The 15,515-nt window shown below is 41.3% G+C and overlaps 2 protein-coding genes across 7 annotated transcripts in view; one reads left to right on the top strand and one right to left on the bottom strand.

The window, feature by feature from the left end:
- LOC135112810 (uncharacterized) overlaps positions 1-6,562 on the top strand; it is a 59,405-nt gene extending 52,843 nt beyond the window's left edge. For 2 of the 3 annotated variants that reach the window (XM_064027638.1, XM_064027639.1), the window contains exon 2: positions 622-6,562. In XM_064027638.1, the coding sequence (XP_063883708.1) occupies positions 2,295-3,554 (1,260 nt within the window). In that variant the 5' untranslated portion in view covers positions 622-2,294 and the 3' untranslated portion in view covers positions 3,555-6,562. The remainder of the gene's footprint in view (positions 1-621) is intronic. The other variant, XR_010274564.1, reaches the window with a different exon arrangement.
- Positions 1-15,515, bottom strand: part of LOC135112808 (sphingomyelin phosphodiesterase-like) — a 126,675-nt gene that overhangs the window by 28,904 nt on the left and 82,256 nt on the right. The gene's annotated exons all lie outside the window — the stretch shown is intronic.

The raw sequence follows: 15,515 nt of genomic DNA, 5'->3' as shown, positions 1-15,515 counted from the left end.
TTTTCAGCGATTTGAGGGGAGGCATGTAGAGAGTGACTGGAGTATGATTGTCAGAAACTGAGAGGGTTTAGAATGGGATGTAAGAAAGTGGAAAAATGAGATAGAAAGAGTGGTGAAGCATGTGGGGCTGAGTGAATGGAAGAATAAGATGGAACATAAGAGTACTTTGGAGTGGCATAGAGAGAAAAAGGCCCCAATGTAAGAAAAGTGATATGAAGGAAGCCTAAGCAGTGATCTTTTCCAAGCAAGGGCACAGTGCATCGATGTGAACGCAAGGAGTTACAGATGGTCTGAGTCCCGCAGCTAAGTGTGCCAGATGTGTGACATAGGAGAGGGTGAGACGGTGGAGCACGTAGTGCTGGAGTGTGTGAAGTATGCCAGAAACAGGAATGAGATGATGCAAGTGGTGCTTAAGGAATTAGGGCATGCTAGACAGGAAAGGATTGGATGTATTGCTGCTGGAACTGTGTGGGGAGATGAATGAAAGGATGATTGAGGCTGAGAAAAAATTCCTGGAGAAAATGTGGTATACTAGATGTAGGAACTAGTGGTGTGATAGATACTGTATGACTCTGTATGCCGTTTTCTGTTTGTCATTCTTTTTTTTTTTTTTTCCTACAGGAGTGCCGATACAAAGGCATATTTTAGAAGGAATCCTGAGCCTCCTGTAAAATCAAGATAAAGATCAAGATGCTCAAGAGTAATCCTGACCTTCCTGTGGCTTTCTCTATGACCCACAACGCCATCACTACAGCACATGTGTATTTTTGCAGCAGCTTTCCTCAGCAGCAAGATGTCTAAGTGTTATGATCACCTTAATTTTGGCAGTGAGTGGGTTGCTTCTGTCTGTGTCACTCTGTAAGGCTTCCCTCACTTGACTGGTGACAAAGAGAATGCCTGCATTGTCTAAAAAATATCTTTTGATGAGTTTTGAGTTACTAAGTTAATTCAATACATCCTTTCTGGATAAAAAAAATTCCTAAGCTGGAGATGGTGTAGAGCAGCCATCCTAGCAGTGGGAGCATCGGTCATTACCTGCTCATAAATAGTGGATGGGTATCTGAGAACAGATTAATCTGTTTTACGTTGTTTCCTATAGGGAAAATAGTTTGTTTTCAAACATTTTGGATTCTGAACGGCATTCAGGAATGAATTAAGTTTAAAAATGGAGGTTCAACTGTGTATACAGTAAAATCCCTCTTATCCGGCATCAATGGGAGTGCCGACATGCCGGATACTTGAATATTGCCGGATACTTGAATAGAAGTGAAATTATGTCCACAATCACCACCCTAGACTCACGCATCTTACCATAACAAAGATCAGCTGATCTTAATCAGCAGCTGATCTGATCAGCTGCTTAAGTGTAAGCACAACACGCTTCCTCTTTTCTACAATTTAGGCATGATGAAGGCGTCAGGCGATAAACAGTGCACACGCAGGACTGAGTCACTGAATAAACACAGTGCAGTGGGCCGCAGGTGGCGTGAAGCAGTGCGCTCTGGTGGCGAGGGGACAAAGTATGCCTCTTGCAGGAATTTTAATCGATATTATGAGTACACATTGATTTTTTTATTGATTTTATGGCTCGGGGAAAAATGTGCCAGATACTCGAATGCCTGATGAGAGGGATTTTACTTCAGCAACCCACCGCTATTGCTGGAGAGGCTCCACATGAGATACACAAAGATCAAGGTACCGACAGTGACGCTTTGTTCTCGGTACAGGCAAGACGTGTTTGTCTTACTGCGGCGGTTTGCCATTTTGGCATTAGTTACCCGTTATCTGAATTTCAGAGCGGGTTGGCACTTATTTTACACCTTACTCACTTTGTTTTACCTTACTTTATTACCCCGTGATCCTGTTGGAGCGGGAAGAGTGCCTGGTGTTCCTTTCCTGTTATCCATGAGGAGCGGGAGGACACGGTATAGAACAAGGTGAGGTTATGCACACGTGTTACCTGTTATTCAAACTTGGAGCAGGTTCTCATTTATTCATTGTCTATTGTTTTTTACTAGTGTGTTGTGGGTGTTATACTGTGCCTTTGTCTCGGTGTTTTTCCCCGTTATCTACATTTGGGAGCGGGTGAATGTAAACAAGCGGCCATGGTGCGATTATTTCTTTGTGATTGCTGGCCCGTGGTGCAGGTTTTAAGGTTCGATTTGATTATATCCCGTTATCTGTATTAAGAGCGGGCTGAACTAAGATTATTTTGTCTGTGTTTTTTCCCGTTATCTCTCAGGAGCGGGACAGGTGACAGAGTGTACTGTTGTGAAGGAGTTTGGTTCATCAATATGTCTTCCTCGGGGGATTCTACACCTCCAAGAAGCGGTTCTTCACATTCTTGTGGAAGCCGACTCTATTCGTCCACTAGGCATAAAAAGAGGAAGAATATCCAACGGTCTGGGGCCTCTGCTAGGGAGGATGAAGTTGCAAGTGATCGTGTGTCTAAGATGGACGCCCGACCACCAGCTAGCCAGTCTGGAGATGTTAACAATACTACATTATCCAAGTTTTTGGAGGCTTGGGCTGCACTTCAGGAGGATGTGAATAAACTTAAGAGTGACAGAGGTGCCAGGGCAAGTGTTGGTTCTGAGCCTGGCACATCAGGCATCAGATCTGGGCCAGCACAGGACTTAGGGGGTACTCATGAGATTTCTGCCTCCCCTCCCCCTTCTTCCTCTGGTGCATTTTCTGGCTTTAGGTCACAAGAAATGAGTGCTGAAGAAGGTGTGATCGAAGATGAAGCTCCTTCGGGCAGTATTCTGTTACAAGCAGCTAAGGCCTATGTGCCTATGGATGACTGTTCTGAAGCTATTGAAGAACCGATTGCTGCAATGGTGAATCACTGGTTTTCTCATGGTTTGAAAGAGGAAGACCATAAGGAGATTTTGGCAGATGAGGCTTCTAAACGTCCTAGAAACTGTAAGGCACTTATCCCAGTCGAGTGCAACTCACAAGTGCTGGATGCCCTACCCACTGAGGCAAAGAAAGCTGATTTCCGACTGAAGGAAATTGGTAAGGATATAACTAAGGCTGCCACTATTATGGTTAAATCACTTACTGTTCTGGACAAGTTTGCCAATGAAGAGCATAATCAGGTTATTGGTCATGAGGTGGCTATGCTTAATGGTGCCTTGGGGTTGTTAGGGCATGCAAACTTTAAACTGAATATGAATAGACGGTTTTTCCTCAAACGAGAGATAAACCAAAAGTATGCGCACTTATGCACTGATAAGACTCCTGCGACTGGCTTACTGTTTGGGGATGATCTTACTCAAGCTACCAAACAGATTGAGGAGGCCGAAAGGCTGAAGAACAAGTTTACCCACAAGAAGACTTCCCATTTTGGAGCTCCAGGTCTTGGGAAATTAAGTGGTGGTAAGCAACGTGGTTTCTTTGGGAAGCCAGCTTTCCAGGGTATGTCTACCCGGTTTAAACCTTACGGCTTACACAAACCTGCCACCAGAGGGGACGGCCGCCCTTCTTATCACAGAGGGAACTCCTCTTCAAAAAACCCAAGGGGCCGGGGACACTACGATCCCCGGCAGTAATTCAGGTAAAGAATGACTTTGAAGCGGGTCAGCTTCATAAGTTTATTGGTGAATGGTGCAAACTTACTAGTGATCCTTTCATTTTGGACATTGTTAAACATTGCCATCTTGAGATTGATGAACAGAACATTACTCATTTATTTTCTGAGGAAGTGGAATACAAATTTAGTGATGAGGAGAAAGTTATTATGACTAATGAAATAGGTAAATTGTTGAGCCAGAAGGTTATCAAAGAGACTCACAGACAGGTGGGCCAGATTATTTCACCAGTTTTCTTGAGAGAGAAAAAAGAGGGTGGCTACAGGTTGGTGCTTAATTTGAAGAAACTCAACAAATTCATGAATTACATCCATTTCAAAATGGAAAATTTTGAGCAGGCAATTAGGCTAATCAGTTCAGGCGCTTTCATGGCTTCGGTGGATCTGAAGCATGCTTATTATTCAGTCAAAATTGCAGAGGAGCAGCAAAAATACCTTTGTTTTAAATGGGCAGGGAAGATATACCAATTCACTTGCCTTCCTAATGGTGCTTCTGCAGGTCCTCGTCTTTTCACTAAACTTTTGAAGCCGATTTTTTCTTTTTTGAGATTGAAAGGCTACACCATTACTTCCTTTATAGATGATACTCTTATGTGTAGCAAGTCAGTTGAGGATTGTGTTGCTTGTTTAAAGGATACTGTGGAAATTTTGCAAAATGTGGGGTTTTGTATTAATGTGGACAAGTCAGTTTTGGTGCCTACAAAACGCATAGAATATCTTGGCAACATCATCGATTCTGAAGCCATGACTGTCACACTCCCTGCTCGTAGAGTGAAGAAGATTGTGGAAAGTTGTTCATCCTTGGCCAGTAGAAATAAGGCAAAGATCAGAGAGGTAGCTCGGGTAGTTGGCATGTTGGTAGCTGCCATTCCGGCCGTTGAATTAGGTAAGCTCCATTACAGAATTTTAGAAAAGGCCAAAATTGTTGCATTAAAGGTAGGAAAGGGCAACTTTGACAAATTTATGACTATCTCAAAGGAAATGAAAATGGAGCTGAGTTGGTGGATCTCTGAAGTAGGTACGCAAGTTCGGAAAATTATTCGGACTGCTCCTTCTGTTGAAGTTTTTACTGATGCCTCAGATTTAGGTTGGGGTGCTTGTGTATTAAAGCATTCCACCAATGGTAAATGGACAACAGAAGAAAGTTGCCTACACATTAATGCAAGGGAACTCAAGGCCATCTTGTTTACCCTTCAATCTTTTGCTTACTTGCTTAAAGGCTGCCATGTTAAAGTTATGTGTGATAATACCACAGCCATTGCTTATGTTAATGAGATGGGTGGAACTAAATCACTAGTGTGTAACTCTATCTGCATTGATATCTGGAATTGATGTATTTCCAATGACATCTGGATTACTTCTGCACACATACCAGGAAAGAAGAATGTGTTGGCGGATGAAGCCTCTCGTAATTTTAATGACAAACATGAATGGAAACTTAATCCAAAGTTTTTTAAAGAGTTGTGTGTAGTTTTTGGAACTCCCTCCATTGACTTATTTGCTTCTCGCTTAAACAAGCAAATAGATTGTTTTTGCTCGTGGAGACCTGATCCTGAAGCAAAGCATGTGGATGCGTTCACATTAAATTGGGCCAGTTTCGATCTGATTTACCTTTTCCCACCATTTTCTCTCATTACTAGGTGTCTACAGAAAATGAGGGAGGAGAGAGCCAAGGGGTGGATGGTTGTTCCAATGTGGAATTCCCAACCTTGGATGGGCCCTCTTCTGCAAATGTTGATCAAGGCCCCCAGGCTCATCACTCAGAAAACAAATGTACTACGACATCCCTCATCAGCGGAAGAACACCCGATTATGACCCACACCCAATTGATGGCATGTCTTTTGTCAGGCAACAACTTAGAGGGAGAGGTGTATCGTCAGAAGGTACAGAGATTATCATGGCATCGTGGAGACCAGGTACGATGCGGCAATATAGACCACACATTAAAAGATGGTCATCATTTTGTGATAGATGGAATATCAATCCCTCTACTCCGTCTGTAATTAGTGTTTTGAATTTCCTTTCGGAGACATTTCATAGAGGGGTGGGGTATGAGTCTGTTAACACAGCAAGAGGTGCTCTCTCTGCTTTAGGCATTACGTTGGAAGGATGTAGAGCTGGGAATCATCCACTTATCAATAGGTTTATGCGTGGTGTGTTTAACTTGAGACCCTCTTGCCCTAGGTATGCTGAAACCTGGGATGTGCAGCCAGTATTGCAGAAGCTGAGGTCCATGAGCCCATTACAAGACCTATCTTTGAAATCTTTAACTTTGAAATTGGTGATGCTTATGGCATCGACTCAAGCTGCAAGAGTACAGACCTTACATTTATTATTGTATTCCAATGCTATTGTTGATAACAATTCTGTATCTCTTTTGTTAGGGGGCAACATTAAGCAGTGTCGTCCGAAGTTTAATGTGAGAATGCTTAAGTTTCATGCTTATTTACCTGATTCTAGAATGTGTGTTGTAAATACCCTGAAGGAATATATTAACAGAACGGAGAATCTGAGAAAGGAATTTGGGAAGGATAATGGGAAACTCCTCATCAGTGTGGTGAAGCCACATAAAAGTGTTTCCAAAGATACAGTGGCAAGGTGGATTAAAACTGTTCTTGTCGACTGTGGTATCAATACTAAGAAATTCACGGCTGGCAGTGTTCGACCAGCCTCTGCTTCCAAGGCCAAAGCCATGGATGTCCCAGTTAACATTATCTTATCTAAGGCAGGTTGGACTCAGGAGACAACCTTTGCTAAACACTATAATAAGGAGATCACTCAGGTTTCAGATTTTTTTTTCAAGAGGCCATACTGGATTCTGTATTGTAATGTTAACAGGTTTCTCTATTCATTTGCGTTGGATCTCAATTGACATATTTTGTTTGTTTTATACATGTACTATATGTTTTTGTAAGGGACATATCTGTTTAAGGAGGAGGATTTTTCATACAATGAAGTTGGGATACATATTTAGTTTGTTTAATTTTCAATCACTCACTTGGAGAACGTTAAGGATTGTGTAGTTCTGAGAGTACACCCACATGGCTTTAAAATCTCATGTGGAGCCTCTCCAGCAATAGCGGTGGATTGCTGAAGTAAAATTATAGAAGTACATGAGACTTACCATGGGTCAGTTGAAATGTGCTTCGGATTTTGCGAAGCAAGCCACCGCTGCTGGAGAGAGCTTTCACATGCCCACCACTCCCATCCTTCGGAAAGATGGGCTTTTGACTTTGTGTTTCTCTTTCCAACGGGCATTTTTTGGGAACTTGTGGCATGTGGGTGGCTCTCAGCTCTTTAAAGTCTGTCGGTACCTTGATCTTTGTGTATCTCATGTGAAAGCTCTCTCCAGCAGCGGTGGCTTGCTTCGCAAAATCCGAAGCACATTTCAACTGACCCATGGTAAGTCTCATGTACTTCTATAATTTTACTATATATATATATATATATATATATATATATATATATATATATATATATATATATATATATATATATATATATATATATATATATAAAATGTCTGCTATATTGAGCTGCACAGTTACTTCATCATCTTCATTCATCTCATCCATCATCAGTAAGTACCTGTGCTAATTTTTCTTAATATAAACAATAAATAGGCATTTTAGGGATAGTGTCAATAGAATGCAGATTTTAACATTTCACTGGTACCTTTGGAACATAACCCCGTGAAAAACTGAGGTTTTGCTGTATTGTATTTATTCCTTTGTCTTTCATAATGTAATTGTTTATGTTAGCCACTACTTACATAATCTAACACTTAGTGTTGGTACCTACAGACAATCGGCTTCATCGGACTGACCTCCCATATTTTAGTCCGTAGTACCAAGGTATGAGTGTAGATTCAAATATTTTATTTATTTATTGTATATAGTGGTAGTCAATGGTTATTACTACAACATTTTCCAACAACATTCTTCCTATTTTCAATTTCATAGTGATAATTGTTCTTCTTTGACCTTGAAAAATTGGCAGGAAGATAGCCAGTCAGACTGACAGAGCGTTTTCCTTGCTGCTCCGGTAATTCAGCAAATCCCGGTTGCATTTTGCTCCTGACTGCACAATCCTGGCTACAAGCAGCCACAAATTGCACCCCCCCTTTAAGCCCCCGTAAGAGTTAGCCAGTATTCTCAGTCTTTCATCCTTTTTACTGGCGAATTATGGAACTTCCCACCTGCTTTTGTATTTCCTCTTGTTCATGACTTGTCTCTTTTAAAAAAAGGTAGGTTTGAAGAAGTTACACTTGTTGTATACAGCAAGATAAAGTGAAGAGAAGAAGTAAGAATGAATGAGAGGAGAGAGAGAGAGAGAGAGAGAGAGAGAGAGAGAGAGAGAGAGAGAGAGAGAGAGAGAGAGAGAGAGAGAGAGAGAGAGAGAGAGAGAGAGAGAGAGAGAGAGAGAGAGAGAGAGAGAGAGAGAGAGAGAGGGGGGGGGGGAGGGGGGGGATGAGACTTGGGCGTGTCCCTGACACGTAGCCCACCCAGCCTGAAGCTCCTAGTGTATTATTTGTCCGTACACTAACTACCCACTTAGATAGAGCAGACATATTGAGACAGGCAATAATATCTGATGGAGACTGAGGCAGGATTACAGTTAGTTGGGTCAGTTGCTTTAAGGGGATAAGTGAGTCACTACCAGCCGTACACCTTGGCATACTTAAATAGCATAGCAGTCTCCACAGTAGCCTGCCAGGGAGTGTAGTTGTGTATAACACACTCCATACCCAGGGAAGTGACTTCTCGGCTGTATTTACCTAGTTGTATAGTATAGTGTCCGAGCCAAAGCTCAATTAGTCCTGTCTCCATACCCAAATTTATCTAATCTGTCTTTAAACACGTGCACACTCTTTGCCGCAACCACTTCTTCTTTTAAGTTATTCCATATTTCAACCGTTCGATGCGGAAAGCTGTATTTTTTAATATCTCCCAAACAATGACTCTTCTTTAATTTCTTCATATGTCCCCTTGTACATCTATCTCCTTCCTCCACTTTTACAACTAGGTCATCTCCGTCTATCTTCACCATGTTGTTTATTAATTTGAACATTGTTATCAGGTCTCCTCTTTCCCTTCTTTCTTGCAGTGTTGGTAATCCAATTTCTTCCAGTCTTTCCTCATAACTTAGGTCTTCCAATTCAGGTATCATTTTCGTAGCTGTTCTTTGTATCCTTTCCAATTTCCTTATATCTTTCTTCTTGTGTGGAGACCATACCACTGCTGCGTATTCCAGTTTGGGGCGTATCATGTGTTATAATTTTCTTCATCATTTCTTTGTCTAGGTAATTAAATGCCACCCTGATATTTGCTAGCAAATTATATGTAGAGCCAAATATTCCATTGATGTGTTTTTCTGGTGATAGCGTGTCTTGAATTATTACTCCCAAGTCTTTTTCTTCTTTGCTCTTTGGTATTGTGATTCCTCCCATCTTATACTCCCATGAAGGTCTCCTTTTACTTCTTCCCATCTCCATTACATGACACTTCTTTATATTAAATTCTAACTTCCATCGTTTACACCATTCATAAATTCTATCAATATCCCTCTGTAGTTCCTCACAATCCTCTTGGTTCTTTATTACTTTCATCAATTTTGCATCATCTGCAAACATGTTAATGTAGCTATTTAAACCCACCGTCATATCATTTATATAGACCTGAAACATTATAGGTGCCAACACAGACCCTTGTGGTACTCCACTTGTTACTTCACACCAACTTGATTTATTATCTCTGATTACTGTACTCATTTCCCTACCTTGGAGATAATCCTTCATCCACTTAAGTATTTTTCCTTTTAGCCCTCCTCGATGTTCCAGTTTCCATACGAGACTTTTATGTGGAACTGTATCAAAAGCTTTTTTCAGATCTAAATAGACCCAACCAACTAAATCAACCCAACCATCTCTCTCTTGTAGTTTATCTATTACTCTTGTATAAAAGCTCAGTAAGTTTGTTACACAAGATCTCTCTTTCCTGAAACCGAATTGTTTTTCTGTTATTATATTTTCTTGTTCAAGATATTGCACCCATCTGTTTTTAATGGCTATTTCACAGAGTTTACTTACAATACTCGTGAGTGAGACTGGTCTGTAATTCAGTGGTTCCATTTTATTACCTCCTTTGTATAACGGTACTATATTTGCTCTCTTCCATTCCTTTGGTACTTTTCCCTCCTTCAAAGAACTTGTGTGTGTGTGTGTGTGTGTGTGTGTGTGTGTGTGTGTGTGTGTGTGTGTGTGTGTGTGTGTGTGTGTGTGTGTGTGGGCTGAGTTCTTGAACAGTGAGCAGTGAATTACCCTCCTGTGTGTTCATGGGCACTTGTCAGTAGTGTTTCCCTTGTTAATGAGCTCATATTAAATGCCACAGTTGGTTGATGATGCTCAGCAGCAGAGGACTTATGTGAATAGCTGTGTAGTGAACTTTACTCCCTCCTCAGGTCCTGACAAGGCCTGCTGTCTAGGAGGCAGTATATGACACTATTCACCTTGAGGCTATAACACGATGTTGGACAGGACATTTGCAATGAGGGCAGTTGTCTAATGGGGTTTTATACCTCAACCATATGTGCGTTATTGCTCATCATAATTCTTTCTCCTTAGATGTGGTTGTTGATTCCTTTACAGCTGTGGGAGTTAAGGGTTGTTAGAATATTTCCCTTGTCTGTAGGTGGGTGAAACAGACTGGCGACCTCATTAGTGTGACCTGGCATTGCGACCAATTGTGAAAAGGATGCAGGAATCACAAGGGACCCTGTGCACCCATATTTGAGCCCTGCACTGAGTCCACATAGGAGGTGGTTCACGGAACCTAGTCCAGTTGCAGCAGCTGTGCAAAGGGGCCATAAATTGTGGTCCTAACACACTATAGTTGGATATGATTAAAGACTCCTTAAGGGACTGCATCTTGAATTTCTCAAATTTTTTTCAGTTTTCTTGTCCTTGTTATGTAATTCTCCCTTTCTCTTCCCCCCCTTTTTTTTGGTTTTTGTTTTACACAGTTCCAGCCAAGACAAGTATACCTACAATAATTTCAAAGATAAGTTAACTTCTCAGGGAGTAGGTTGTGTTGTGCTAGCAAGTCTTAGATATGAAATGTGTAATAGCTAGGGCAAAATGGCACATTCTTGTCATAAATTGCATGCATTTATCATAAATATGCTCGGGATGCTAAGACTGGGTCCAACCTTTCCTAGCAGCTTATGACAGATGCTCCCTACAGCCAAGATAGCAGCCCCACATCTCCAGCTCAGGAACTATTTACCTAGATAGGACGTACTGAATGAACTTAGTGACATGAAACACATCAGAAGACATTGTTTAGACTGTGCAGGTATTCTCTTTGTCACAAATCTAGTGAGGGAAGCCTAACAGTGACAAAGAAAGGAAAAATTCACTTACACCTGATATTAAGGTGATCATAACACTTCTGTATCTTGCTGCTGGGTAAAGCTACTGGAAAAATGCATTTGTGCAGTAATGATGGCCTTAGGGATTGTCAAGAGAGCCTTCCTTGCCACCAAATTAAACATTCCGTTTGTTTACATTGAGGAGTTCCTACGGGATCACATTTACCGTATTTTAGAGATTGAATTACTATCTTACCTGCTGTATCTCTTATCTCAATACATAAAAATTAAAAAGATGTTTATAGAAACTATAAATTAGTAGTACAGTGGAACCTCAGTTATTGACACCTTTTTCAAAGAAATTGGATTTTGAAAAAAAAAAATTTGAACACATTATTGCTTCAGTTGCAGTACCATAATTTGGTTTTAGAACAGTTACTTGATTTCAAATATTAATAATGCATAGCAAAAGCTGCCATTTATTACTAATTTATAGTTTTTTAATATTTACTTCATTTACATATATTTGGAGGAGAGAGAGTGTAAGACTAATTCAATCTTTGAAATAAGGTAAATGTGATCCTGTTGAAAAGCCTTGATGTAAACAGTTTTCAGCGCTCAGGAGTTATCCCGAGCCACCTGTGGCTCTTGATGATCCCCAGCGTTATCACTACTGCACAACTGCATTTTTCAAGTAGCTTTTTCCAGCAGCAAGATGTCATTTTGGCAGTAAGTGGATTGCTCCTTTCTGTATCCTTCTGTAAGGCTTCCCTCACTAGATTGGTGACAAAGAGAATACCTGTACAGTCTAAACAATATCTTTTAATGAGTTCTGTGGCAATAAGTTCATTCAATACATCTTTTCTTGATAATTTATGAGCTGGAGATGTCGTGAAGCAAGCATTTTGGTTGGGGAAGCGTCTGTTATAAGCCGCTAAAACACAGTAGACTGGTGTCTGGGAATGGATTAATCCATTTTACATTGATTCCTATGAGGAAAATAGTTTGTTTTCGAACATTTTGGATTTCAAACAGTAATCAGGAACAAATATATGATAGATGGTTTCACTCAAGTCATAACTTACGACATATGACATGATAGATGTTCTAAGTTATGATACACATCTGCCATAGATATGACACATGTTATAACTTTATGAAGAATGTATGCCCAAGAGTATCCCCTAAAGTATTAGTATTAAAGTTCTCATGATGTGGACTCCTGTACCTAAACCATTTCAGGCCATGAGCAGTAATATTCATGATCGACTGTGATGTGATAAACTATAGAATTTTATTTGCCATGCCCCTAAGTAGTGGTCTTGTAGTTTCTTAAAAATTAGTATATTAGACATATTGCTAGCTGTGATGTCATAAACTGTAGAATTTCATTTGCCATGCCCCTAATTAGTGGTCTTGCATTTCCTGAAGAATTAGTATATTAGACACAGTTAATATATATATATATATATATATATATATATATATATATATATATATATATATATATATATATATATATATATATATTTATAGGAGGAGGCAGTAGACACCTGCCGAAACGATAATTACTCCCAGTGAGGTCTAAAGCACTGTTCAGGGGGTGCTGTGAACTTATCATTAAACCCAGCTGTGACCTCACTGAACGTTTCCCTTTGTGTCTCACAACACAAGGGGGTAGTCACAGCCTGCCCTCTAAAGACAACTCTCTTCCTCCACATAAAACTACAAGCACCTAATAACACACACACCCTTCACTTAAAAATTTTAAAATCATGGCGACTCCTACACCAGCCTCGGAGTCCCCATCTGGGGAGGGGACCATAAATGTCCCCAGGTCGGACTGCCTTTCCGTCGACGACCCTAAGTGTCTTGACACCCCCCTCAACTTTTTCTTCATTAACTTCTGCAACATTCGCGGTCTAAGATCTAATTTTCAATCTGTAGAACACCACCTCTCCTCTTCTAAACCTCATCTTCTTTTCCTCACTGAAACTCAGGTGTCTGAGGCAACTGACAGTAGCCTCTTTTCTGTTCCCTCCTACTTTCTCTATCCTCATTTTCGATCCAAAGCTGGATGCTGCGTTTATGTGCGCAATGACTTAACCTGCTCTCGTGCCCACGCTCTTGAATCTTCCGAGTTTTCCACCATCTGGCTACGACTACAGAATCATTCTCATACTAAATTTATCTGTGCTGTATACCTCTCTCCTAACTCCTCTGACTATAAGAAATTCTTTGACTACTTAACTTCCAAAGTGGAGCACATTCTGACCCTCTTCCCTTTTGCAGAGATCTCCATTCTTGGAGACTTCAATGTTCACCACCAGCTTTGGGTTTCCTCTCCCTTCACTGACCATCCTGGTGAACTAGCCTACAACTTTGCTATCCTCCATGACCTAGAGCAATTGGTGCAACACCCTACTCGTATTCCTGACCGTCTTGGAGATACGCCCAACATTCTTGACCTTTTCCTGACCTCTAATCCTTCTGCTTATGCTGTCACCCTTTCTTCTCCGTTGGGCTCCTCCGATCACAATCTCAAATCTTTATCTTGTCCTATCACTCCAATCCCTCCTCAGGATCCCCCTAAGCGAAGGTGCCTCTGGCGTTTTGCCTCTGCTAGTTGGGGGGACCTGAGGAGGTATTTTGCTGATTTTCCTTGGAATGACTACTGCTTCCGTGTCAGAGACCCGTCTTTGTGTGCTGAGCGCATAACAGAGGTGATAGTGTCTGGCATGGAGGCGTACATTCCTCACTCTTTTTCTCGTCCTAAACCTTCTAAACCTTGGTTTAACACAGCTTGTTCTCATGCCATACATGATAGAGAGGTGGCCCACAAAAGGTACTTAAGCCTTCCATCACGAGAATCTTATGCACTTTATATTTCTGCCCGGAACCATGCCAAGTCTGTTCTCCAACTAGCCAAAAACTCCTTCATTAACAGAAAATGTCAAAACCTTTCAAGATCTAACTCCCCTCGTGATTTCTGGCATCTAGCCAAAAATATCTCCAATAACTTTGCTTCTTCTTCTTTCCCTCCTCTACTTCAACCAGATGGCACCACTGCTATCACATCTATTTCTAAAGCTGAACTCTTTGCTCAAACCTTTGCTAAAAACTCTACCTTGGACGATTCTGGGCTTGTTCCTCCCTCTCCTCCACCCTCTGACTACTTCATGCCACGTATTAAAATTCTTCGTAATGATGTTTTCCATGCCCTCGCTGGCCTAAACCCTCAGAAGGCTTATGGACCTGATGGGGTCCCTCCTATTGTTCTCCAAAACTGTGCCTCCGTGCTTGCACCTTGCCTAGTCAAACTCTTTCAGCTCTGTCTGTCAACATCTACCTTTCCTTCTTGCTGGAAGTTTGCCTACATTCAACCTGTTCCTAAAAAGGGTGACCGCTCTAATCCCTCAAACTACCGTCCTATTGCTTTAATTTCCTGCTTATCTAAAGTTTTTGAATCTATCCTCAACAGGAAGATTCTTAAACATCTATCACTTCACAACCTTCTATCTGATCGCCAGTATGGGTTCCGTCAAGGCCGCTCGACTGGTGATCTTCTGGCTTTCCTTACTGAGTCTTGGTCATCCTCTTTTAGAGACTTTGGTGAAACTTTTGCTGTTGCCTTGGACATATCAAAAGCCTTTGATAGAGTCTGGCACAAAGCTTTGATTTCCAAACTACCCTCCTACGGTTTCTATCCTTCTCTCTGTAACTTCATCTCAAGTTTCCTTTCTGACCGTTCTATTGCTGCTGTGGTAGACGGTCACTGTTCTTCTCCTAAATCTATTAACAGTGGTGTTCCTCAGGGTTCTGTCCTGTCACCCACTCTCTTCTTATTATTCATTAATGATCTTCTAAAACAAACTTCTTGTCCTATCCACTCCTATGCTGATGATACCACCCTGCACTTTTCCACGTCTTTTCATAGACGTCCAACCCTTCAGGAGGTAAACATATCATGCAGGGAAGCCACAGAACGCCTGACTTCTGATCTTTCTAAAATTTCTGATTGGGGCAGAGCAAACTTGGTACTGTTCAATGCCTCAAAAACTCAATTCCTCCATCTATCAACTTGACACAACCTTCCAGACAACTATCCCCTCTTCTTCAGTGACACTCAACTGTCCCCCTCTTCTACACTGAACATCCTCGGTCTGTCCTTTACTTATAATCTGAACTGGAAACTTCACATCTCATCTCTAGCTAAAACAGCTTCTATGAAGTTAGTTGTTCTGAGACGTCTCTGCCAGTTTTTCTCACCCCCCCAGCTGCTAACTCTGTACAAGGGCCTTATCCTTCCATGTATGGAGTATGCTTCACATGTCTGGGGGGGTTCCACTCATACTGCTCTTCTAGACAGGGTGGAATCAAAAGCTTTTCGTCTCATCAACTCCTCTCCTTTAACTGACTGTCTTCAGCCCCTCTCTCACCGCCGCATTGTTGCATATCTAGCTGTCTTCTACCGCTATTTTCATGCCAACTGCTCTTCTGATCTTGCTAACTGCATGCCTCCCCTCCTTCCGCGGCCTCGCTGCACAAGACTTT

Source organism: Scylla paramamosain, chromosome 24 (assembly GCF_035594125.1).
Source record: "Scylla paramamosain isolate STU-SP2022 chromosome 24, ASM3559412v1, whole genome shotgun sequence".
Taxonomy (NCBI): domain Eukaryota; kingdom Metazoa; phylum Arthropoda; class Malacostraca; order Decapoda; family Portunidae; genus Scylla; species Scylla paramamosain.
This window is presented reverse-complemented; position numbering and strand designations above follow the sequence as displayed.